Genomic DNA, 27,633 nt, shown 5'->3' with positions numbered 1-27,633 from the left:
TCGTCCTGACTGAATAGAAGCCATCATTAATACTTACCCACACACTCTTGTTACTTGATTTCTTTTGTGAACGCTCAGTCTTCTTAATCCTTGTTCTGTTCGGGCAATTACGGCTCCGCTGAACACCAGCTGGCTTTTGAAGTGAAACTATCTGGAAATACTTGCAAGTATTTGGCAGACATCTTTGTATGTAATGAAAAGTTCAGACAGTTGGAAATTATTAGTGAGAAATAATCAACACACAAACAGTCCTTTTGTGAGATTTTTTATTTGTATTATTGGGTATTGTGTGTTATTTGTCAGGACGAACTGGTTCACATTAAAAGGCTGTTTGGGTGTTTTTCTTTTGGAGAACAGAGGAAAGGAAAGGCACCACGTCAGTAATGGGAGAAGAGGAAGAAACGGGTGAGGTTGCCCCCAAATTGTTAATTTAGTGTCAGTTTGGAAGTTTCTAAAATTCCAGGTTGCAGTGCAGAAATAGAGTTGGACATTAACAGTAGAACAATTCCTTGAGGCACAAACAACCAATGTCAATAAGACCCCTTTTGACTTTGTTTTTGCGTTTTGTTTTCCTTGAACAACATCAATACTGGGAAGTGATGACAACTAACTAGTGTCCAAAACAAACTGCCAAATTCATCTTAAGGTGTGACAATATCTTGATGTCTGTTAGATCACTTTAAATGATCAGGATCTGAAGCGGATTTCTTTCTAAGAAAACTAAAATAAAACACCATTTTTTTATTTATTTTTTTTAAAGTTCAAACTGCATGTTGTGTCCAAGTTTATTATCCAACTACTGTTTTTAAGAAGGTCGGGAGCCGACAGTATTTTGGGGCAGCTTCACCTCCAGAGAGAGAGCGGAGGTATCCTGTTGCTGAAACAAGAATGGAGGCAGCGCGGTGGAAGAATCATGTGATCACTGTGGGTCCAGTGCGCCCAGTCTTCTCCTGGAGCTGAGAGACCTTGAGGGCAATGTCGACCAGGGGAGCCAGCATCACCTGGACAATCAGAGAACAGGAAGCAGCACATAAGAAATGTTGATCTTCTCTGCAGGTCATCAAACACTTTCTTTAACCAGAAATAATAATATCAATTCATCTGTGTAAACTAGTGTAGTTTCACAGCAAAAGCAACCTGTATATTGGTATATACAGTGTGTGACGTAAGAAGGTTTTAAGCTGTTTTGGCTCCTTTTATAATTTTTTTTTTTTAACAATGAAATGTAATCCTTTGTCTGGCAAACGCACGACTAAATCATTATCAGTACGTCATATGCACATCTTCACATGTTTGATCCTGTGTGGAAGTTGCCAGTGCGTTTAAAAGGAGACCAGACTACAAAACACCAGAGACATGAACAAAGTCTGTGAAAAAAATGGAATTTTAAACAGAACCATATGATTAAAAAAAAAAAAAAAGTTAAGATAACAGACTCGGAAAAGTGTGTGGGGTTTTTTTTTCCCCGCTTTTTATTTTTTATTTTTATGAATCACATCCGCCTGACCCCCCCCCCCCCCCCGAAAGCTGCTCATATGAAGAGGCAAACTTCTGAGTGTGTAAATCAAATGTACCCAAAGTCAGCCAACTGAACCAGTAACCCACTGGCCATTTATCTGTCAAATTTAGGAATCTGAAACAATATGTTTCTACTTATCTGTTCATTCATGCTGCCTAAGCAAAGTCAAGGATAAAAGGCCGGAGCAGAACTTTTATTCACTTCTCTCATTCTTGTACTACATCACTTCCCTGTCCACACCAGTCAAAAACAGCTTTATGAAGTGTCTCTTTGGAACTCACACTCTTTATTTTTTTTCTCCCCTCGTTTCCTTTCTTTTCATACCGGCTCTGATAAGCTGCCATAACTCAGAACTTGGCTAAACATCTCCGTCGTCTCCCATGTTGAATAAAATCTCTGGAACTTGTTTTTTTTCCAGAGCTCCACCCAACGCAATCGGGCCGTCCGACACATAACAGATCATTCCAGCCTGCCTGAAGGCATCTGGAGCCCATGGGAGCAAACCTGTGACTGCTGTAGCGTTGGCCACTGGTAGGTTTACAAAATTCACTCCGAGCTATTTGTTATCAAACTGATTATTCACACACAAAAAAAATATTCACGCAACAATAAACACTTTGTATCTGATGAATGTTTCTTTTTTTTCTTGAGCAATCCTCATTTCTCTGACCTGTGGATCTTGGTAGATTTTCTGAGGGTCCTTCTCATAGCTGTCTATGTAGAGCCTGATGGTGGCTCCAGCACTGCCTGTACCGCTGAGGCGGAAAATAATCCGAGAACCATCAGAGAAGATGATCCGCAGTCCCTGGGGGGAAAGAGAACGAGTGGCGGAGAGACAAAGGATATGATGATAAATGAACATGTACATCCAGCAGAAAACATGTGGAACTATAATATACTGTACGAGGGCTAGTAAATCACAGAGTTGCACGCTGAGCGAGGGAGGCAGGACTCCATAAACTACCGAGTCCATTTCTGAATTGCGTCACTACTACAAATATCTATCTTTTAGAACAAGGTGGGACAACTTCAAATACTGAGGTTTGGTTGTAATCGGGGAACGCTTCCAACGTCAAATTGAAGCCAGACCCTTATTAAAAACAGAGCAACAAAAAATAAATAAATAAAATAAAATAAAATAAAAACCCTTTGATACGGGTGTTGCAGCACATCATGCTCAACTTGATCTACACCTGATAACATAAAAAAGAATCACAAAGCAGTTGAATTAGGTCAACTGGATCGAAGTCAGGTGTCTTTAAAAAAAAAAAAAAAGGTTTCATCTCTGATCCAAGGAATCTTCGTCAGTTCATGCTGTGCCTTTGAATGGGCAGGCTTGTCTTGAGGCAGAATGAAATCTTAATGCTTCTGCAGACACATTACCTGGTTTTTGGACACACTTCCATCCACGGGGTCTGTGTAGGCAAAGTTGTCAGCGATGGCCACCTCATAGGTCTTATCACCTGATGAGAGCTTCTTGCCAACAAAAGACGGGTCAAACATCGTCGTCTCCAGATCCTTGATCATCTTGTTGGCAGCGTCCGAGTCCACCTCCTCATAGTCGTACCTGGTTGTGAAGTTAGACACTTGTTGATGCACAATTAGAATCTGATATCTAAATAGCAGCTGGTAGTTGAAAATTGATGGTGGTTGAAACAAAAAGAAGTATTTTTAAGTATTTTCCTCTTCAGTTTTCCTTGATCTCCATCCAAAATGTCATCTGCTAAAAGTAATATATGGAAGTGAGAACTCACAAGGGAAATCCAGCTCTTTCCAAGGCAGACTCACTTCTTGTGGGATACTTCACCTAGTTATGGACTTTGAGCATGAATAAAATTGGTCTTTCTACAGGGGATGCAGCAGCTCTTCTTTGCTGCAGTTCTTGTATCTGCCACTGGTGGGTGCCAGAACAACACTTTCCAGGAATAAGTGTTTTAAATGCGTGACCATAATAAGTCTTTCATAAGCCACTCATTTCACAATTTTTGTTTATAGCATATAGTGTACATTTCAAATAATTGAACCAAAATACAAGTTTTATGTTGTTTGGCTTTTTTTTCTGTAAATGGGATATACAAACTCTGTTGGCACATTTTATACACGAATTACATTTATTCGACAATGTATCATGTTAAATGCAAAACACCAACCTCATCATGGCACATGGAGTGTCTACTTGAAAATTCACGAATAATAATTTTTACTAGTTTTATATCTTATAGGCCTACTTGTATGATCCTTTTCAAAATCATGATTTTTCTATGTTTTTCCAGATATTATTTCAAGTTAGGTGTATAAATCATTTGCACTGTTGCTTAACTGAAGAAAGAAGCTGCTTTGACAAAACTAAAGGGCAAAATATGATAAATGCTTCAAAATCAGAAAATCTCAAAAATCCAAACAGCTACTTCAGTGTTTTGTGCACTATTTAATCATGTAACCCGGGAATGTGAATAGTTTTACCGTTGTCAGTTTAGATGACACATTAAGCGATGGAGACACTTTAATACCGAGTTAAAAACCAAACGATAACCTCTGAAAATATGAAATTATCCTCTTTTAGATGTAAATCTCACATTGACAAAGCGCCCTGTATGCAATCGGCTCTGACCTGGTGAAGAAGTTCCTGCCAAACTTCTGCCAGTGATCCTTCATGATCTCCTCCACGCTCTGTTTCCTGGTGGCCAAGATCGACAGCCACGCGAGCACCGCCCACAGGCCATCCTTCTCACGGATATGATCCGAGCCTGTTTGTTGAGCCGAGAGAGGAGACGAGATGAGTGATGGAGTGAGAGGGAGATCTCTTTCTCAAGTCCGCACTACATAAATCTGTTGAGGTGCTCTCACCCGTGCCGAAGCTCTCCTCGCCACACAGTGACAGTTTGCCGGCATCCATCAGATTCCCGAAGAACTTCCAGCCTGTGGGAGTCTCGTACAGCTGCATTTTCAGAGCTTTAGCCACACTGGAACGGGTTGCCAGACAGAATAATATGCGATAAGTGTGTGTGTTTAGGAAAAAGAAAAATATATGCTTTTAATCAGCCGATATCCTGTGTGTGTTTTTTTTTACTTGTCCAGTGCACCACTGGTGGGCATACTGCGGGCCAGTCCTTTAACACCAGTCTTCTGAAAGTAAGGGATGCCGGTAATATTGGCAGCAATAACAGCCACCGAGTCTGAGGGGTTCACAAAGAAGCCATGTTTACCCAGCACCATGTTACGATCCTGAAGAGGAGAGAAACACAAGCAGCACACAGGGTCAGAGATCACAACTAGTGCAAATCACACTTATCAATTTAGTGTCATTTGCACTAGTGTGTGCCACGTGGTATTATGTACTGGTAAGTACTGTTAGAAAAACTAAATAGGACCCTGCAATTATCAATATACACATCTCTGATGTTAAAGAATGTATTATGTTTTGAAATAAACAAACAAATAAATGACAATGCAAACAATGAATGTGATTCCGTGTTTTCTGTCACATTATTGATGATGTGATGTATTTTCACTTGGACCGTCTCAAGAAATATTAGGTAAGTATCAGAGGAGATTAACAGCGAGAAAAATATTCAATAATGGCATCCACTGTCCTCAATTCTTTATACCAGGAAGAAAATGAGCTCAGTTTTATCATTAAGTCTAATTTAATAAGGCAGAATCAACATTAAAAAGCCATTAGATGAGTCTGGATTAATTTTAATGCAAGCTGACATTATCAATCTATTCACATCTCTGCTCTTGCCAGCTCACATCTTTTGAAAAGAGTGCAGCACTTACACCATCGCCATCGAAGGCAGCTCCGAAGTCGTACTCGCCGCCCTTCATGGTGTTGACCAAGTCGGCAGCGTAGGTCAAGTTGGGGTCAGGGTGGTGGCCGCCGAAGTCCTCCTTGGGGACACAATTGACTGCAGAGTTGGCGGGAGAGCCCAGCTCCTCACACACGATCTTCTTCACATATGGACCAACCACTAGAGGGAGACAGAGCATCACCAAAGGTTTGCAGGAGACATAAAGCCCAAGTTATGAATTCCCTCTGAATACTGTAGTACTCCACTATTGCAATGCATTTCCTTTGCAGTTTTGAGTGCATGTTCTATTTCATACCTCCATGCATGGCATCCAGTCGTACGTTGATGTGATTGGCTCCAGAGAGGAGCTCCTTCAAAGCAGCAAAGTCAAATATACCCCGAAGCATCTCGGCATAGGCCTCAACCGAGTCCACGATTTCCACTGAGACAAATCAAGACACAACGGAGCAAATTTTACAAGGTATGCTTCAAAGCGGTAAATTATGTTTAATTCCAACAGAGATTTTTATCAAATGAACGACATTTTTCCCACCATTAGACTTCTGCTTGCTGTTAGAACTTGAGCACATTGACAAGTTGAGGACAGAAATCTTCCCCCACAGTCGTACCTGTGAAGGGCTTGAATGTTTCCACTTCAAAGGTCTGCTTGCCGATCTTGGACAGATCCACTTTGAGTTCGGGGCAGATGTGATACTCTTGCAGGTTTTTGCTAAACTCAAATATTTTATTTGTAATGCCCTCTGGAGCAGGACCTGTGGAGTTAAAAAAAAAGAAAAAAGAAAAGAATTATGCAAAGAGAGCATACTGTGACCAGCATGGATGCATGAAGATATCGCCCAAACTTTTACAGTAAAACTGAAACACCTCGTTGTACATTCTTTGAATTATTTGCATCAGAGTAGCTCTTGTGTTTGTGAACTCCTCTCACCTCCGCTGGAAATGTTGTACTTGATGCCAAAATCTCCATTGGGACCACCAGGATTGTGACTGGCTGTGAGGATTATACCACCCACTGCTTTTATCTTGCGGATCACACAGGAGACTGCCGGGGTGGACATGATGCCATTCTGACCAATCACCAGGTGATTAATCTGCAGACGTAAGAGCATAACCGTGAAATATCTCGATCCAAAGAAGGGGAGTCCAATAATAAGAACTATTTGATAGTGAGGAAGGGGGATATTTGGTTACATGTACTTACATTCTTTTATCCATTACATAGTTGTTATGCACCAGTCAACAACAAAGGAAATTCTATTGATCCCATTCCCATATCACTTAAACCACACTTGATTGTCTTTAAGATTGACATGGTATATGTAAAAAAAAAAAAACATTCAAACCTTTCTTGATAAGGTTTGACCTAAATAGACTGATAATTCCATATAATTTCTACACAAACACTTTCTAAAATGTGTTTGAATAACTCGAATGTGATCATTGCTGCAGAAGGTTTTATGTTTCTTTATTAAATTGAAATTATTCCAGAACAGGACTGTGAAATGCCCGTTCGACTATCTTTTGCAAGGGTTTGCTATGAGTAAATGTGAGCAGCAGTGCTTCCGTCTCAGCAGAATGTTAGTCAATGTCACCGTTTCCTCACAACAACAAACAGAACAAACCGAGACATTTCACCCGAATGCTGTCGCGAGGCTTAATAATGTTTGCAAATGCCAGTATGACCAAATAAACGTTGCACCCCTAAAATGTACTGCACAATCCATGCACGCGTGCATCCTGCAGACCTATGTAGGGCAACGTGAGCAGCTGCACGTTGCAGGGCACGCCCCCTGCTCGCCCCAAAGCCTGTCAGTATCGTCACACCGCCACTCATTATGAAACGACGCATCTTTGCACATTCAGTCCGTCTTTAATCACACAAAAATCACATCTATCCCCATTTGTACCAGCGCGAAAGAATACCCTGGTGGACTGCAGTTTCGTATTACTGTATATCCCCACGAGAGGACATTTTTTTTGCAACGCGAAGGCAACATGTCTGTGCGTAAATGTCAAAGGTGAAAAGTTGCTGGATATGTAAAGTGCCTCCTTCATGCTCTTCAGCCAGCAGGTCACTGCGGTCAGACTGCTGGTATTGACACCGGACAGGCTGCTGTGGACCTCAGGCCAGTGGTCAGCTGGCTTTACGACCAATATCACAGCATGACACGAGTGAGAGGGTGTATCCGGCTGAAGAGACGCATAATGTGTAACATCCAGTGAAGTTTTAATTCACTTCACCCTGCGTTAACACTGTAGCAAATATGGACCCTGAAGTTTGCTTCCAATTGGCGCCGCCAGCTTGCTGGAAAAGGGAAAGCTTAAGGGAAACTTAACTTGAAGCCTTTCAGTTAAGTATGCCCTTAATTTTTCCCTTAAACATCCAAATGGAGGCTGATTTCAGCGACCTGTCCTGATAGCTAAACTCTGGAGCTCGTGCAGAAAATAAAACACGGCAGAGGATTAATTACAGATTATAGTTGTATATATATATAAATCGAATCTATTTCTACGTGAAGCTGACATGCACTTCATGGAGGCGGTCTGCGGGGCGGAGAGGTTCTAGCTGGGGGAGGGTGGGGGGGGTGTAGGAGCAGGGGGAGGCGGGCAGCATGTCCTTCTGCTACTGACCCCGTTGGCAGCCGCGATCTGAACGATCAGCTGAATGGCGTCTTTCATGAAGAACCTGCCGTCTCCTCCCACCACCAGGGAGGCCGCCTGGCGCTCGGCTGGCTCGATGACCGAGAGAGTGCTCTGGATGAAGTTCTCCGCATAGTGCTGGTTCTGCTGGAACACCGTCACCCGCTTCCTCAGCCCGCTCGTCCCGGGCTTCTGGTCCGCGTACGGCTTGGTCTTCACCGTCGTGATTTTCACCATGTTTTGACGTGCACAAGAGCCCCGATGGTCACCCCGTGTGGTCCGCGCTGTGGTCCGCTGAGGAGGCGACTGCAGTGACAGCCAGGCGCACACGTACACGGCGGGCGGACGAATGGACGGACGGACTCCACCTCGCGAACCCGCCCACCCGTTTAAAGGGCGCGCGGAGGACTTCCTCGCTCTCAGCAGCAACACAGGGGACGTGTTTCTACTTAAGCGAGTCTAGAAGTAACAAAAATGTGTGGAGTAATTTTTTATCTTTATTCTAATTTTTTTTAACAGTGCTTGGAGGTCTGGCTTCAAATGCAAACGCCACACTGCTATGTGGAGTTTGCATGTTTTCCCCATGCATGCATGGATTACTACTGCCCCCTACAGGTTTGGCATGCTCATAGTAGCTCTGAACCAGGTGTATATGTGGCTCTGCGTAAATGAAGTATTTCTTATTGTAAACGATCAGGTGTAAATAAAATTCCTTTTCTAAATGTAGAGGGGGAGATATCAGTTTTTGTAAAAAACCCGGGTCCGTGGTCCTGCTTCAACAAAGCTGAATTTAGGGTTAAATAATCATCAAGCTCCAAAGAAAACCCCAAAACCTCGTGGCAATCAGGTGTGCAGCAGCAGGGAGAGACTTTAAAGGTTGGAGACCCCTGAAGACCAGGGTGGACCTTTTACTCAAAGCGAGTTGTGAAAGGCTTCAGCACCCCCTGACCCTATGTTGGATAAAGCAGAACAGGTGATGGAGGATAGATGAATGGATGCTCCATTAAATGTCAAGTTACATCCCGTGAACTCAAAAACACAAATAGAGGACCTCTATGAATATGCAGCATTTTGCTGCTGAGATAGATCGACAGATTTACACTAAAACTGTTTTTTGTAAACATGTATGTGAACTTTCTCCTTGTTTCTCAATTAGATTAGGTTCAGTTTGTTTTTTGTTCCTGCTTATTTTTTGTTCTCCACCTCAGGTATCCACTGAAGCCACTCAGTTACTGTTACTGTGTCAGAGAGTCTGGTGACATTGAGCTGACCAAAAGCAGGGAGGTCCAGTCTGCCTTGGCTATCTTATATTTTGGTGGACTGTGGCACATGCAAGCTTTGATCTTTTTTTTTTTTTTTTTGACACCTCACACTCAGACACTGACTTTTCAAAAATTATAATTGTCGTGTCATAAACGTGTGAGAGAATGACACTCCTGAAAGAGCAGTGGGTATTCTTGTTCCCTCCATAGTCTAAACAATTGCATATCATGGTAATGGCTGACTCCAAATTGTATGTAAGTGTACGAGTGTGTTTGAGTCTCTGCCTTTGTGTTCGTCCTGTGATTTACTGAACTGATAACCTGTTCACTGCCTGCCTTCGTCCATGATCAGCTTGAATCTACTCAAGTGCCCTATGACCCTCAGATGAACAAGGCAGTATAGAGAAGAAGGGTAGATAGCACTTCCCGTGCTGGCTCCTTTGGGGAATTCTTCATATGCAGTCTGCAAATGTCATAACAGTTCAACTTATGGTTGTGCACGGAAGTGTTGCAATAAAGTATTTCAGACATTTGTAAGCCATCACAGAGAGAAAGACAGTCCTATACACTCATTCATTATCATGGTGATCACTAATCAACCTCAAAACATGTTTTTAGACTGTGGAAAGTCATTGCAGTACTCAATAAAACCTGTGCATACACAGAGAGAACATGTTAACTCCACACAATGGACTGCAAATCCATCCTGGACATGAACCTAGGGAAATGTTATCAACTAAATGACTGTGTGGCTCTGGTCAAACATACTGAGGCTGAAACTCTATTTTAATAACCAACATTTTTAAAATCCAGTACTATAAAAATCTATAATATTCGTGAATTATTCCATGTCTTTCCATATTTGTAACTTTACAGTATCAAAACAAAAATAAAAAGCAAGATAATTGTACAGGGTAGGACCTCAGTGATTACCGTGACCCTGACACTGATGTTTTTCCTCCAGGTTCCTATTTCAACACTCATCCAGCTCAACTGGAGATGAACAATGGCTTTTATACCCGACACCTTTTATCTGTAGATCAAAATACAGGTTAAACAAAAAGGTACATTTCCCCGATATATAATCCATTAAAGTTCATACTTGTTGATGAAGTAACGCAGAGATTAGATATCGTCTCTGACTTACAGTTAAGAACTACAAGGCAGGAAAATACTAAATCAGGTAAAAAACAGTTTACGTCAATAATGTCCCTCAGGAAACACAATGTACTATGGCCAGTTTATTTCAGGCAGGAGGCAAATTTTGCGGTGTGATGGTTGTGAAACGGTTCACTTCATGCCACTGCTGTTTGCCTGTTGCATCACAGCGTGTTTGATCATAGCTGGACAAAGTTTACCGCCACGAGAGGGCGGGATGTGTATTTGTGTGAAAGTTGTTTTTCCAGCAGCAGCGTCTATATATATATATATATATATATATGCATAGTCTTAGGGGGTAACACTGTTTGTTCAGTTTATGACATTATGTAAACCAGAATGAATATAGACATGAGAATGAATCATTTACTCCTTGTAATTGTAACAACTTTCAAAGGTTTTAAAGCAAAATTAATAAACATAAAGGGCAAAGAGTTTTTATACTAACTTAAGAAGTGCTATTTAGGAATTACTGTGCAAATATTTAAACAGACTCAACCTTCTGCAACTACAGGCAGCTGAGGGATACTGGACCACTGTGGTGGCAAAAGAAGAGCAGTCAGGGGCTCAGGACATTAAATACATCTCACATGTCATGTGACATTTAGGTAGCCGGTTCTACTGTTTCAGCAGAGAAAGTCAAAGGGCAAATAATGGCCTGAGAGATATAAATAGGAGGTCATGACTGCGCTCGACGAGAAAGGCCAAGGGCAAATAAAGTTTAGACCAGAGTGCAACACAAAGGAATGCATTTCATTGCCAAAATAAAATCCCTGCACACCCTTACTGTATGAGGAGTAATGTGAGCCAATAGTTACACACCAATTTCACATGCAAGGCCAATGGGAATCTGATTTTACTCTTTTTGAATTCAGCTTCCACATTGGAGAAGTAAACTTAAAGAAACTGCATCAATAAAGAGGAAGACAAAAAAGTTGACCAACAGGAAATCACTGTTGTCTTCGCTGTTAATTTGATGTGGTTGTACCCGCTTATCCAGTTCTGTAGAATGAAGCTCAAGACCACTATCACACATAATATGAATTAGGTACTCCGGGTCAGACATGAGTTGAGTAGGGTGAAATGATCAGATGATGGTCCTTTTCTATATTAGGGTAAAATTACACACAACTGTATGACATCTTTTCATACTTAAATGCATAATAAAAATGTCAGGCGGAAGTGATTTCAGTTTTATTTTACAAGAGCCAGACCAAATCTCTGTGCAGTGAGGGTCATAGCAGGTGAGACCAAACTCACTCCAGGGCACTTAACATGATGGGTTAAACACATTACAACAATTAAAAAAAACTAAACTTAAAAAAAATAAATATTGGTTTTTCATAACTAGTATAATTTGTACTTAAAAGAAAATCCTCGATGGGCAGAATTTACAAAATCAGCTAAACCTTTTAAAACCATGCTTCCCTGTGTCTTTGAATGACACTGGCTGTGCAAACTGTAGATGAAAATGTGCATTTCCTAATAAAAAGAGGATTAAAAAAAACAAAAACTTGTTTCTGAAAAACAAAAACAAAAACAAAAAAACCCCCGAACAGACCACACCAGCCAGCACAGCTTCATGTGCTGGGCAGGATGGTCTCCACACAGTTGTAGGTCCAGTCCTGCTTTTCACAAATAGGCAATACATGTTGACACACCTGTTGAGAAATGACACATTAAGTTTGTTTTAGCATTCAAGACATCATGTAATTATTATATTTAAAACACTTTCACACAGTGTGTACAAAAAATTCAACAAGCAAAGAAACACCTAATTCATTCTTTTTTTTCCCCCCCACAATAAGGAAATTACTACAAGGAAGACTTCATACCATCTTAGTCCTCGCTGGCACTTCTACAGCAAACACAGTCATGCCTCGGCTGCTGCAGCAGTTCCTGCTCTGCTCATTGTTTACATGGACGGTAACTTTCTGGTTGCTCTGCAAAACAACAATCTCCGGTTGACTTTTGGCTTCTGCAATCAGTGCGTATGCAGACATTGCAACAGCTAAACACACTGGTGGATAGAGGAGCAGATAAGGCCCTCGAGTTTGACGGAGTGGTTCCCTGGGTCGGGACAACGCCCCATTGGCCAGGTCGCCAGAGATCAAATTTATGTCAAATTTGAATAAAATAAAATCATATCAAAACATTATTTAGAATGAAAGCTCTGGCTACTGTTTGGTGTGTTTATTGTGAAGGTTCCTGTTTTTATACATCACATATAACTAATAATCTGAACAGTATCTCTTTAGTTTATTTTATTGTTTTACATAGAATTGGCTCTGTGAGTGAGGCTCGAGGTGGCTGCTGGTTTTGATTTACTCCTCGAAAACAAACATCTAAACCTGAAACACGCAAACCCAATAGTATAATAGGAATTAATAACAAACACATTGTCATAACAACCAGGTACATCGCTGCTATTGTCCAATTGTACTTTTGCCTCCACATGTGATTCTTTAAGTGTAGCCCTTGTTGCTATGAGAATGGCTACTGCTGCTGCATATCAATTAGAGATGGGCTGAATGGGTTCTGCCTCCAGAGCATTGAAACAGCCCTTAGAAAAGTTTCTACTGAAACACCGTTTATAGGCAGCACAGCTCAGTGAATGCAGCTCAGAAACTCAATATGTATTTCCTTGTGTCACATTTCTCACATACGATCACTCACACGGAATGTTTTTCTACCTTGTTGGCTATGAGTGAAGAGATCCTGTGCTCCCCCTTGAAGGTGTAGATGAAAACGTTGTCATTGCCTCTCAGTGCTTTGGCACCCGTCCTACTTGTGATGGACTTCTGGATGGCCTGGTTCAAAAGCTTTTGCCCTGAGTCAAGACTGAGAGGCTGGATGGACAACTGAGTGCTCTCACAGTGCACATCAATCTGGAATGGACAAGCCTGGTAGAATGGGAAAAGTGTTAACTCAGCGGGTCGGTAGGATATCACTTGTGTATCCCAACTGTATGTTCGAGTCACAACAAGATTAAGATTTGAGTTATTTCATGTGTTTTTTAATGAAATGTGCTGAATCTCACCTCCACCAGCTCCAGCATACGGTTGTAGCCCATGGCCTCCAGAGTGACCCACAGGTCTGCTGGGTCTCCATCTTTCTCTGTAGCCTCCATCAGGTTCAGCTCCATGAACCCCTGTCTTGTCAGCTGATTCTTTCGCACATCAAAGTTTTCTGTCCACAGAAAACAATAAAGAAACTGTGGATTTCCCCTCTTCAATTCATCATGCTGCCATGTTAACTCTGTTGAAGCAGCCCTCCTGTACATCTTACCTTTACAGATGGCCCAGGCATCTTTGTCACACCGTTCTCCACTGGTTCTAAGCTCAAAGAAATTGTACTCCTCCAAGCTGAGTAAACCATTACCATCCAAGTCTATAACTTCAAAGATGTCAGAGAGCACCTCCCTGTGGCAGAAAGAGCACCACAGCAATGTCAACAGGACTTTGGGTAGAAAACGCACAGTGAAGCAGCGGCCGCATCAGAAGAAGCTTGAGGGTTTCAGTGCAGGACGAGCCTTTCTGTGTCGTGTTTGCATGTTCTCCCCGTGGGGTTTTCTCTGGTTACTCTGGTTTCCTCCCAGAGTCTAAAACCTCTCAAGTGTCCAAAGGTGTGAGTGAGTGTGGTTGTCTCTCTGTTTGCGGTGTGGTGGATCCTACTGCCACCCATCGTAAGGTGAGAAGGTACAGAAGAGGAATGAATGAATCGACTTCAAGGTCAATTAACAATTAAAGACAGGAGATTTTAAAACCCAGGATCCATCGCTGATTTTTGGTAAATGTTGGTTATGCAAAGACAAACTTTTGGAACCAGTGCGGGTACTCGAGCGATAACAGATTAAAAGAAGCTCACCTGAGCTCCCTGGTGAGGTCGATTTCTCCAGTATCACTCCTATGGACCAAATCCACAGGTTTATTGGACGGGCTCTTTTTGTTCTTTTTCTTCAACCTGCAGCCACTGGTGAAGGGAAGCAGGTTGTACGTCCCAGCATGCAGTTCTCCTTTCCAGACACACTTCTGTAGGTGTAAACAAGTAACACCACGTTAAAAGCTGGAGGTAAAAGCTTTTCCTTTAAATGAAATACAGCAATATTCTCTTATCTATAGTCAGAAAGAGCTAACGCAAAGGATTTCAGTCTAAGTTAAGAGTCTCAACATAACATTGCTTTAAAAGGCTTAAATGTTAAAACTAGCGTAAGAATCATTAGAAACTATATTGAAAAGAAACATTGTGATATGGGATGTACACCAGTTAACACAAGCAAACATACGTCTTTGTCATTTGACTCTGTGAAACACACTAAAGTCGAGTCTTCTTTGGTTGTACCAGCCGTCATTACGAAGAGAGCTGTGTCCACTGACATCCAGGAGGAGGGTTTGTCTAAAAGAAAAAGCAATATTAGAGGAACACATTTATCCAATTAGACTTTTAAGTACTTCTTGATCATACAAAACCATAATTCACATTGTAAACAATCATAATTCAAACATGATTTTTAGGAAGGATCAAAAAAATGTACACGTATGTAATGATTAACATCATAAGCATCAACATAACAAAGACACTTCAGTGTCTGAAAACGTTCAGAAACCTGCATGATGCACTCTGCCCTCACCCTCTTTATAAATGATTTTCCATTGAGCTGAAAAAAGATGTGTCGTCATGATTTATGATGTTGGCGGCATAAAATGAAAAGAAAAGTCTATGTTGTGGTCCTTTCTGTTTTTCTGAAAATCACTGGGGGAAAATAAAATGTCAAAAAGGATCTAAAATCAAGAAATTCAAGTGTGACTTGAATCCCTATATCCCTCGAACTACTAAAACAAAGTAATCCCAGCAATTTGAGCATTTCCAATGATCAGAAATGGTCCAGTACTAACCGGGTCTGTTGCTGAGGCTGAGTGGCTGGATAGTTAAGTAGATGGTGCTTTTCTGAGGGAGATGGAGTTGGTACTGCAGAGAACTGATGCTCCCGTCGTCCTCTAAGAAGAAGCATCCTTTCATAGAACCGTGGTGCCACTCCTGGAACAACAGAGAAGATTCCTACTCACCAACACAGACCTGTTAAATTCACACAAACTGAAGCATGGCGCCAATAAACCATGACAGTATCAACTTGACAAATGAGAACTCAGATGTGTACTCCAAGCCTTTTGCAATACTGTTAATACGTGTGAACTCAAATGAGGGCCCGACACCACAGTAATGAATAGTTTTGCTGTTTGACAACAAAATGCATTTATTCGTTCAACAGAAACCAAAACTAATTTGCAATTCCTATTAAAAGTGGGACTGATCATGTGACAGAAAAATATATTTGGGTATTTTGTATAACAGTGAGGGAGCACAGTTGATTAAAGGAAGAAAAGAAGAAAAAAAAACACCATTGTGATAATTACTACTCCAATCTTCAGAGGACATATTCATTGCTGTGAGTCTCGCTCTGTCGGAACTGGGTGAAAACACATGTTATACACATTCTTATCCAGAGGAGGGCAGAAGTGTCTCACACTGTGTTGCTAATTCAAGCTGAATGAACTCTCCCACCTGGATTCAGATATGGCAAATCCATTTAGCTTTGACAAATGCAACCCTTTCATTCTTTGGGCGAGCGGGCATTCAAAACTACACTGGCATCATCTATAAACCCTGATATGTCTCTCATTTTGGAAACTTGTTGTTCTCTGTATGGCAGCACAACTAAAACCAGGTAATATTTTGAACTTGAACAAGAACATCGACATAAGGAGGTTTTCATTCCACTCATTGGAGACACATTAAATGAAAACACAGTTGCTGTGGACACACAGTAAGAGAACACTGAGGGCCAAACAGGTCTGAAATAGGCTGTGTGTCATTTCGGCAGACAAATAAATCACCGGGTAAAACAAAGAAAGGGCGAAGCGTGTCACTCCTTTAGAGAAAAGCCATTTTCTCAAAGTATTTATCTCTGGCTGTGAGAGACATAAAAGATCAAACCATAACACTTCACTGGTTTGTCCAGACAATATTAAATGAGGAAAAATGCCACGGGCATTCATCCACTGCTTAAAGACATCAGAATTAATGCCTCCATGGAGAGAGGGTCAGCCTGCAGACTAATAGAGGTGCTGTCACCTGCTCCGGCCACAGGTCTGATTTACTGGTACACCGAGGGTTGTAGGACAAAGAACACACACGCACGCACACCGACACACACGCACACAATGGAACCCTTCACTTGGTTTACGTTTGTAACTTGTACATTAAGACTAATCTGGATAAGAATTATAAACAGTCTTCACACGGGTATATTCTAATCATTCAGACCAATTGATCACATGTCAGACACACACACACAGACACACACACAGACACACACACACACACACACACACACACACACACACACACACACACACACACACACACACACACACACACACACACACACACACACACACACACACACACACACACACACACACACACACACACACACACACACACACACACACACACACACACACACACACACACACACACACACACACACACACACACACACAGCCTCCCAATCACCAGCCTGTGGCGATATAGGAGCCAATAAAGCGAGCAGAAGTTCCCTCGGAGGTAATCTCCGTGCACACTTCCTTTCACCCCAATGATATCAGGCCATTTCCAATCTCAACTCAGCGCCTGGACCTACGAGATGGCAAGGAGGACTGTTATTTTCATTTATTTATTTATTAACTTTTTTCTGCTGCTGTAAAGTAAACCAGCTGAGGTTAAGCCAGAAAGAGTGAAAACAAAGAGTGTGAGATCAATAAAGTGAATTCAACACAGTGACCATCTGACCACCCTGGGTTGAATTCTCCTTTCACAACAAGTGTGTGACTGTGACCCCAGGTGAACTCTACGGCTGCTTTGCCCTTTACATAACGGCATCCTCACCGGAGTCCACATACTACCATTTCCAGGTGGGTGAGTGGTTTAGTGCTGTGAGAGTTCATCTTTAGGATTAATTTAACCACTCAGCCTGCAACTTAGATTTAAAAAAAAAAAAAGAAACGCACGCACGGTAAATCACATGGCATAAATGTCTTCATTGTATTCAAATTTTCTTTGATCAAAAATGATGCAAAACATACACAAACTGAAATTCTTGTTCTGTTGACTGTTGGTAGAGTAGTTTTCAAAACAGTATCTTTATTCATCACGATAGAACGTCCATATCCACAAATGTGATTGTGATTTCTTATCACTTTGGCTTTAGACATTCGATTATTCAGTCAATTGGTAGCACTTAAATTGCCATTAATTAAATTATCAGGTATTTGTTTCACTTGTTTACATAGAAAAAAACCAAAGTGCTGCGACCTGGTGTTACAACAAACTGCTGACAAAGACGAGGAGATCTATTGATTTCAACATATAACTTCGAGAGAGGGAAAAAAAAAAAAAAAGAAAAGACAATTATATACTTGGTAGTCAAACTCAAGGAAGAGTTACCTGCAAACGGAGAGGCTCTGGGATTTTACCGGCCTTGGTGCTGCTGGATGTCACTGTGACGGAGTTTGAGAGAGACGACCGTCTGCTGCGAGCAGATGAGGGACGGGAAGATGATCGGCTATCTAAGAGACAAACATAGCAGTCAGAACTAGGTAACTAGAAAGAGTTTATGCTCTCACAGGTTTTTTTAAGAAGCTTGATTTACTGACTGCCCAGTGAAGAGCAGCCCCTCCCTCCCACTGAACTGTAAACACACTTTAAAAAGAGAAATGAGGTGCACAGCATAATTGACACTGTAATCCGTCTTCGTATGAGCTGAAGTTGAGACGGCAGATTTGCATTTGGACTCTGAACGCGTGATCTCAAGTTCAAGCTTTCGTTCATTAATTATGGAAGCCTTTTAAATCACAAATGGCAAAACAGCACCCTTTCAAATCCATTACCTTGCACAACTTTTCCCCTCAAACACTAATTGAAGCTGGAAAATATCAATTCGCTAATGAGGGGTCTGATTGTTTCTCAGCCTGGGAAATCAAGATGCAAAGCAATGTGATAGGCTTATAAGCAATTTGCCGCAGCATCGAAATAAATAGGCCCACTGTCATGGTATTTGTCATGGCTCTGTTTTGTATTGACGGCAGTATTTTAATCTTCGTGAGGCAAATTGTAGCTTGAATGTGAATGTGGACAAAGATGTATTGATGAGTGGCCTGAAGGAGCTGTAATATGAGTTTGTATTTAATGATATTGTCGCAGCACTCGTGGTTTCTTGGCGTTGGAAGTGATCAGAAAAACAAAGCAACACGAACATCTAATATATAATTACACACATCAATTGTTGGTGAAAGTTCGACGCCAGCATCCGAGTCGGATGCAGCCAGAATTTATTCCCCCGCCGAACTGCTTCATACTGACAAATGTAAGAGCAAATGAGCAGTCAAAACTGTTTTTGAGCTCCAAGAATAACCCATTCAACATGTGCGATCACGTAGCATCGCGTGTCGGAGCCTCGGTTGAAATGTAACGGGTATAAATCAATACGTGGGAGAGGCACAATAATGTGATAATCCCGACTACTATCTGGGAGCTCATTTGTTTTTGCAGTGGTGGTCGACTGGTCCTCCCTCTCTAATCCCTCATCATCTCCCCTGTGAAAAGTGGTGGAGTTCTCCAAATCAATAACATGAACATGGACTGACCACTTAAATCAACCCCATCTATCTTCTCACCGTGGGCCCATCCCTCCCTTGCTCATTCAGGATCTCCATTCTTCTCTGATGGCCTTTCTACAACATCAAGGTGGTTTTGTTTTGTTTTTTTAAGTGGAAAAAGTTCAGTTCTACATCCACTACAAAAAAAAAAGAAAAAGACAAATGGCTAGAGAGGTAAATATTCTACCTGCCTGGTCCACAAACAGGACCTATGCATATGCAGCAGCTTCAACAGAAATCCGAGGGAACGCCGTTTTGTTTTCATACTGGACACAGGTTTTGTCAATCTCCTAATGGCAGAAATGATTACTCAGATCAACACACTTTAAAGGCTCCTCCCTCCAAACAAGGTGCCTTAATTGCGCGGCTATTATGATGTATGGACTGGCTTAATGAGGTGATTTGTCATCGGGGGAGTGAAAAATCGATCAATAACACAGCTATTATTTATTCATCAAAACTATTCAGTGAGGCGTATTGGAGCAATCCCCGTGTATGGGTATGCATCCAAATCCGGGAGTATGAAGTATACATGTCGTGTAGCCATCAGAGGCTGAAACTCTGGAATCTCATTCATTCATTTTTTTTTTTTTTTTTTAAATGGGAAATGGATTTCACTTACATAGCACTTGTCTCCTGCTCCAGCAGCCCCCGAAGTGCTTTACACTGTTTAATCACATTCACCAATTCACACACACAAACACACACACACACACCAGGCAAAATGCTCAGTTCATCCGCTGGGATGGAATTCAGGGTTCAGTGTCGTGCTCAAGGACTACTAGATAGATGGACGGGTTTAGATGGGAGATTGAACCTGCAACCATCATACTGAGAGAAAACCTGACTGAGCACCATGAACGGAAACATCTAAAGAAATATCAAGGAAACATCTGCAGGTGACTGCTAAAGCTAACTCTACGAAGCTCCATGTTGCACCTTTCCTGAACGTTGCGTCTGGCTCTGCATGCTGAGTCGCCGCCGCTTGTCCTGCCGCTGCAGAGGCTGACGGCACGGAGCTCTTGGGAGGGCTGTACGACTGACTGCCAAAGTTCTGTCTCTTTTGCTTGGCATCAGCCTCCAGCTTCTCCAGGGCAGCCATTTGACACTGCTCCACCGTCGACACAAACAATCTGCAGAACTGACAGCGACAGGAAGGCAGAAGTAAGACAACCATTCATGCACAAAGTAAAAAAGAAAAAAACTGCATAGAAGCTCATATTCTGATTGCATATGCTTAAGCATTGGAGGAAACCAGGAAAATGAAAAAACTATTTTATTTTTTAGATATCCCGTGCTGTTCCAAACAATTTCTACAAAAATTTTTTTTTTTTAGATGAAACTGTGCTGCATTTGAAACAGTTTCCGATCAAAGTCAAACTGAATTGCAGCGAGTAGTGTCTTTTTCTTGGCTGCTATAAGCTGGGTATGGGCTTTATCATAACATGATTCATAACAAGTGGGGTCTTCTTAAAGCTTGGGAAAGTAGACTGCAGTGCAATACTGACTCTCTTTGCTGATCAGCTGATATGTAATAAGTAACTGACACACAACAAAGGATGAAAGAATTAATTTAACAAATAAGATAGCGTGTATATGCACCAAACCGGTGAGAGAATTTGTCCAAATGACTTTCAAGTGAATCAAACTCACCTCTGCGTAGTCCAGCTTGCCGTCTTTGTTAACGTCAGCTAATGAGAAAATGGCATTCACCTCCTCGTCGGTCATTCTCTCTCCTCTCTAAAACATTGAACATTTTCTCCGATTAAAAAACAAAACATGAAGGACAAAACCATCTTCTCAGTTTGAGCATGAACCGGTTTCCATTTTTAATGACGGGATCTTTAAGCAATCTACATTCATAGCAAAACTATTCATTAGTGAGCCCTCGTTTTTACAAGCAAAAATAAAAGTGTCCAGATAGTTCACAAGTCAATTAGGTAGAAACTGCAGCTGGTCACTCACAGTGGTTAAGGCCATCTCCAGTTCACTGTGTGTGATGTAGCCGTCACCATTGATATCCATCTTTTTAAAAGCTCTCGTCAACTCGGGTTCCTCCGTTTTCTTCTCACATTTGAGAATCTCACAGAAATCATCAAAGTTCAGTTTCGATGTTCTAGTTGTCCAGTATTTATTGAGGGTAGCATGGGATGGATTTCTACCAGCCTGTTGGAGAACTGGGCGAGATAAAAAAAAAAAAAAAAAAAGAAGCACTTTATAAAATGTTTTGAATGCATCCACAACGAAGGCAACGTAGTACAAGAGAGCTGTTGCATCATGTCTGTTTTTATCAAAGCACAGGATGGGTTCAATCAGTTGGGAAAAGGCTCTGGATTGCTTTCTCAGTTAAGCTATGTATTATTACGCTTTGTATTAAAATGTTATTGTTGTATACCATTATCTTTATGCCTCTCTCCCCTGCAGTCAGTCCAGTCTGTCCTCTTTCGATGTACTTTTCTTCAATTATCTCTCTTGATGGAGATGCTTTAAGACGGGGTTCTGCCTTAGGCTCTTTTTTATTTGCCATGATTTTTAGAGCTGCCTTGTTTCACAGTGGTTCCTAGTTTGGGTCCGGTTGGGAGCCTATCTGTGTGAAATCTGCATGTTCTCTCCACTTTCTTCTTTGCACATATGATCAAGATTCAACGGCAAAGTGTATGTGTGGTTTTGTCTGTTTCTCTGTGTTTATCCTGCAATAGGCTTGTCCACAGGCTACCCTGCTTTCACTCATAGTCACCTGGGGATCGGTCCGAACTAGATAAAGCAGTGCTGAAGCTGAATGGAGGAAGGCAGATTTTTTTTTTTCTTCATCCCTTTTTTATTCCTTTTTTTTTTTTAAACAAGTTGAAAACAAAGTAAACGTCCACCAAGCCCCCTTCTGCTTCTGCTCGAGTTTTCTTTGAATGAAAGTTTTTATCCTTCATAAATCGAGAGTGTATTTATCCTCTTCACCTTTTGTCTATGATTTGTATTGTTGAGGTTTTTTTTTAATCTTTATTCCTCCACTCTTTTATACTATGAAATGTGGATAAAAACCGATTATAGTTAAATAACTTAAACACATTTTGATTGAAATTGTGACAAAGAATTTTATTATACGTACATTATAGAATAAATCATTTTGTAATGTAGTGAGCAGATGAGTTCAACTAATTACATTAATTATATTATATTGCAGCAAGATCGCCACGACTGCTTGTCACTATTGTAACTCCACCGCACGTTTGAGCTATACACTTAAATGACAGGATGATAAGATCCTTCCTATTGAAACCATACCGTTCTACCAGTTCCCCAGAGCGTTACACGGTGGGTATAGCTTACCACGACACAGCTGCTCTTTGGAGGAGATGTTTGTCAAACTGGACCTGAACACAGAGAGGTACGCGGCTCTGCAGAGCGTGTAGAAAGCCTCGTCCTCGTCAGAGGAGCGGGGTGACTCCGGGAAAGACATCGATCTCTGCAAGGAGCGGAGAAAGAAAAGAGCTGATCACCACGAGTTAAGAGTCTCCTTCAGCACAAGAGGAGAGCCAGACTAAAGTAGCTAAGCGGAAATAATCGATTAGTTTCACTCGATTGTCGGAACACTCGTTTGAAAACGTGCAAAATGCATTTTCGTGGGTTAGACGCGCGTTTAGAAGTGACGTCTGCGGACATTTGTCACACAGTGCTTGACCCTGTTGCTAGGTAAACAGAAAAAAATATATAAAACTCTGGGGTGCACACAAAAAAGAGCCCGGTGGAAACAAACGTGAATGGTTCCTAGTCAATCACGTTCTTAAGCTCATTAAACAACAGACGACTAAATAATTAAATAAAATAACATAAATAAATAAAAACTTGCAGATCTGTGTAGAAGTTTTTTTTTAATCAAATTAAATAAAAATCCCGCACCACATTTTTTAGAGCAAGTTTAAGACGGACAAGTTTCACCGCTACAAAGAAGTAAGTTTTTTTTGATCAGTTTGATGACATTATTTTTGTACGGAGAAAATGGAGAGATCCACAGTCGTACAAGAATTACTGCTAATGAAATCAAACAGGACTAGGTGTGAACGTAAATAATAATAACAATAACAACAACAACACCAACAACAACAACAACAATAATAATAATAATAATAAATAATAATGATAATAAAGATGAGAGGGGGAAAATAACATAAAATAAAATAGAGAAAGAAATAAAAGAGTTCTGTCCTTGGATGAATGTCAAAGAAGCTAGGAGTTGTCTATGAATATTAATTCTTCTACCATGTTGAGTTTCACAGCAGTCCGTTTCTTTATGTGTTTCAGTAATGAGAAGAATACATTTATGCAGCTCATATATCAGTCCAAGGCCATAGATAGACAGACAGACAGACAGACAGACAGACAGATGTGTTGTCTACATAGAAAAATGGTATATCCATGCACAACTGCAAAAAAGATATGCAGACATCACGCGAGATCAGTTGAAATTTCACACAGAATGGAAACATTACCACGCACAGGTTCTGCGTGAGGTTAAGTGTTGACCTTGAATGTGGGTATGTGTGGTCTAAATCCAGTTTGTGTCTTGAGATATTCTTAACTAAATCTATGATGCAATGTAAAACTTCTTATACTCTGTATACATACTGCATCTGTGGAATTGGGAATAGACAATCTGAATAACAACATAGAGTGATTGAATTGTAGGCTACACAACTTTGTGAAATTGTGCAAATGTATGTGAAAAATGTCACTGAAAAAGCTAAATATTGGTTTAGTAAAGATAGAGACCACACAGTTGGGAGACCAGGGATTGAGACAAGGCTGGAGTGTTGCAGTTAATGCTGTCGGCATAATACATCTCCTGTATAGTCCTTGTGACAGCGATGAGAGAAACCCAACATTTTCCCCTTGAGCAAACACTGGTGACTGTGAGGAAAAAATACAAAAAAACATATATTAACAAGGAGAAAACTTGCAGCTGCCTTCCCAAACTAACTTTATTGACAAAAGACAGCAAACTGTAATCTAAAGGATAAGAGAAAGCACGCATAGACGTTTCATCCTTGAAATTGGAGTTTATGATAATGATGTGGAAGGCTCTACACTACAGCATCTAACACTTCATGTGTGACAGTAAGCAAGGCACTGTTACACTGAAAGGCCTAATTCTGCAGTAAATAAATAATAATAAATAAAAAAAAACCTGCAAACTATAAGGATCCAAAAACATCCCTCATTGTTTTCTCAATAACTATTAATATGATGGCATATTGTGTAACAATGTTTAAGAATAAAGCCAGCGGTGTTTGTATTATTCACTATTGTTTTGAATCACCATAAAGTGAATGCATGCTATGTGCATTACAGTCCTTGTGAATAATGGTGCTCACAGGAACTTGTGCATACTTTGCATGCAAGTGTGACTTGCATTGTTTTAACGAAATGACAAAAAAAAAGTGAAGACACTTCATTTGGAGTCTCTTACTTGGAAATGTAAGCACCTAAATTACATTTTTTGCATTTCCCATATTTTACAGAATTATTATTACCAATCTGTTATATTGTAGTTCACATATTACATTTCCCACTCCTAACTATCAACACATAAAGAGCTGTAATCCATATAAAGCACAGAGTTACAGAGAACTGTCTTTTATGAGTTGCTATATTTCAATTGCCACACTTTCCTGATGGTCATAATGACATATCAGAATTTAATGACAGGAGACACGGAATGACGGAGATCCATCACTGGCCAAATTATCAGTGATTTACATAGCACTAAAAATAGTTGTATAAGAGTCACTTAACACAAGAACCATTTCCTTTGCCAAGGCAGACATTTGGTATCTCACCCATCCATCAAGACAAGCATTAGTTTTTAATTTTATAGTGCCGTAAGTAGTGTGTTACATGAGCTCCGTTTACAGTACATTCATAATGCTCACTTGATCATGTCATACCAGGTTAGTTTGGGGCAGTCAGATTCTTTAAATTATGGGTCACAATTAGATGTAACATTTATGAATAAAAAGTTCAGATACATTTTTATACTGACTAAGTATAAATGATGAATAAACCGCAAGCCAAATGAAAATGAATTAAATGAAGGTATTTTGTGTACTTTCAGGTAATGAATCTTTGAGCTTTTATCTACATTTACTAGTCTGACAAAACGAGCACACATTTTCAATTGTTCTGTTTATTTCTCAAAGTTTTTTTTTTTTTTTATGTCTCTTGCATTGAATTTGACCTTCTCTGGTGAATTGTATACATTTATTTTGGTTTACAACGTTTTCGTCAGGCTTATTCTCATTTAATCAGTCACCTACTCCTCACCCATCAGCCACCGATCAATACATTGTACAACAGTCAATGAGGAGTTAATGTGACATTTCTTCATCCCGATTATCAACTCTTGTCTCACTCTTTTTACTTTTCTCCACACAGGACTATGTGAGAGCTAAACCGGAGTGATCAGTGGATGCATTCATCAGAGCCAGGAAAGGGCTGGAGGAAATAATCGTGAGAAACTCTTTTTCTTTGGTCTTAAATCTTTAGAACAGGCGGAAACGTCTCCGTCTCCACCAGATCTCAAGATTGAGAGATGAAGGTTTTCATTACACACTGAATAGTCACTTCTTTTCCTTTCAGAAATAGCTGCTTGCAGGATTTTGTGGTTTTGTCTTTGTTCATTCATTTCCAGTGTGACCTCCCTCATACATTTTCTGCGTATTTGCGCTGTTTAAATGTATTTTAATTAGTCAGCAGAGGGCAGCAGTGAACAAGGACGTTTCTCCTCTGGCTCTGAAGCCCATTTAGAAGTTGAGTTAAAGAGAAGCAGTACTGAGGCACTTTTCAATGCTGGATCTGTTTGCATCACGGTGCCAGATCAAACCTGAGGATGGGTGAGAACTATTAGTGGCATGAGTTAGTGACAACAGTGGCATTCATGACACCGGGTCAAGATTCACAGCCTGGAGGCCATTTATTGGTCAGGACTGTACATTGGTTTAACCTAGAAATTATTTATTTTCTGCATGCAATGGAAATTTTAAAAAGACATAAAACAATAAAATATTCTTACTGTTTAACATTGTTATTATTATTATTGTTGTTGTTGTTATTATTAGAGTTTTATGGCTATGATCCCTTCAAAATGTCATGGCCTTGTGTTGACTGGAGCTCATTTGACTATCACAAGATTGTGTAAAAAGAAAAAAATAAGTGTTGTGTTTGAAGATAAATATAGACTCACCACCTATTTTCATTTAAACGACTGATTTGGGACAGATTTCTTTTTTTTTCAACTGCATCATTTTGTTAGTTTGTGTGGAGTTTTGGACACTTAATGAGAAGCCATACTGTATAAAGGATGTTGGAGATAGAGCTGTCAGCCAGGAGGAGAAGAGGAAGACATCTGAGAAGATTTGTGGATGTGAAGAAAGACACATAGCAGAGGAAGCAGTAGCAAATATGAGATGGAGGCAAATGATTGCGGTGACCCCTGATGGGGGTATCTGAAAGATGAACAGATAGAGGAATTGATTCACATGTGGAAAGTATTGCAGGTCGGAAACCTGACAGAACCTGCAATGCCTTTGCTATTAACTCCTCACAGTGATTTGCATTCTTACCTCATAGTGAGAATATCACAGTTTGAATTTGGGTTTGCACATTCTTCCTGTGCAGGCATCGGTTTTCTCCCACACACCACTAACATGCTGTTTTTGATTAATTGGTGATCATAAAATGCTTTCAATGAATTTTGTTAGGTGTCTCTCTGATAAAAGCGCCTAGAAATGACTGTGCTGTATGTGGTGCTGTATAAATAAAGTTCAATTGAATTGAATTGAATTTCAGTATTGCTTCTCTGTATTTGCCCTGCCAACCTCTCCAGGGTGGATTCTGTCTTTTCTCCCCAGTCAGCTGGGATCAGCCCCAGCTATCTGGCAACCTAAATCAATTGAATCATATATAGAAGATGGATGGATACTCACATATTGGGCTCATTACAAAACACTGACTTTCTCATTCTCTGCATTAATAAATGGGATTTTGGTGTCACAATGTTTTCCCTCAATAAATTAATTTATACTGCTTTGATCGCATTTTTATGAGAACGTCTTCGAGATAAGAGAGAAGACAAATGTAGTCACAAGGCACTTGGATTCCCATGGTCTGCCACAACTTCACTGTTTGATTTGCTCTTTTCCTGCATCTTCTCTGCTATTTAAGATCAACAGCATCAATGAATGTTTCTCTTAGTTGTTCAGACAATTGTGTGCTCAGCGACCTTTGGAGAAAAACAACATTTTGTTATGGTTACACAAACAAGCCAATGAGTGGATTTCCTAGGCAAAGAATTAATTTGATTATTTTAGGCACATATTGTGCCTGCAGCAGAGCAATTCTTGTGATTCAATCATACAATGGAGGCTTGTGGAAAATGAATAGGGGGTATTGTCGGCAAGCAAGCTTGTTTTCCGATAAGGTTGTTAGAAATTATTTTAATTAGTTCCAGTAAGGAAGCCAAACATACATGATAC

General features: G+C 40.5%; 2 protein-coding genes across 2 annotated transcripts; both read right to left on the bottom strand.

Moving 5' to 3' along the window:
• Positions 1–248: 248 nt before the first annotated feature.
• On the bottom strand, positions 249–9,767 carry pgm1 (phosphoglucomutase 1). The gene is made up of 11 exons (XM_080473513.1): positions 7,963–9,767; positions 6,260–6,422; positions 5,940–6,083; positions 5,627–5,752; positions 5,300–5,490; positions 4,590–4,744; positions 4,367–4,482; positions 4,131–4,266; positions 2,903–3,086; positions 2,190–2,324; positions 249–1,001 (listed from the first exon to the last, which is right to left on the bottom strand). Exons 1-11 carry the CDS (start codon positions 8,206–8,208, stop codon positions 912–914), a joined length of 1,686 nt encoding a protein of 561 aa, XP_080329639.1. The 5' UTR covers positions 8,209–9,767; the 3' UTR covers positions 249–911.
• A 1,797-nt stretch (positions 9,768–11,564) lies between these two features.
• On the bottom strand, positions 11,565–22,823 carry efcab7 (EF-hand calcium binding domain 7). The gene is made up of 13 exons (XM_080472656.1): positions 22,433–22,823; positions 21,074–21,285; positions 20,762–20,848; positions 20,048–20,249; positions 17,898–18,019; positions 15,287–15,428; positions 14,677–14,786; positions 14,259–14,422; positions 13,680–13,813; positions 13,432–13,580; positions 13,085–13,294; positions 12,227–12,334; positions 11,565–12,052 (listed from the first exon to the last, which is right to left on the bottom strand). Exons 1-13 carry the CDS (start codon positions 22,560–22,562, stop codon positions 11,972–11,974), a joined length of 1,851 nt encoding a protein of 616 aa, XP_080328782.1. The 5' UTR covers positions 22,563–22,823; the 3' UTR covers positions 11,565–11,971.
• Between the last annotated feature and the right edge of the window lie 4,810 nt (positions 22,824–27,633).

The sequence above is a fragment of the Lipophrys pholis genome (assembly GCF_963383615.2).
Source record: "Lipophrys pholis genome assembly, chromosome: 10".
Taxonomy (NCBI): domain Eukaryota; kingdom Metazoa; phylum Chordata; class Actinopteri; order Blenniiformes; family Blenniidae; genus Lipophrys; species Lipophrys pholis.
This window is presented reverse-complemented; position numbering and strand designations above follow the sequence as displayed.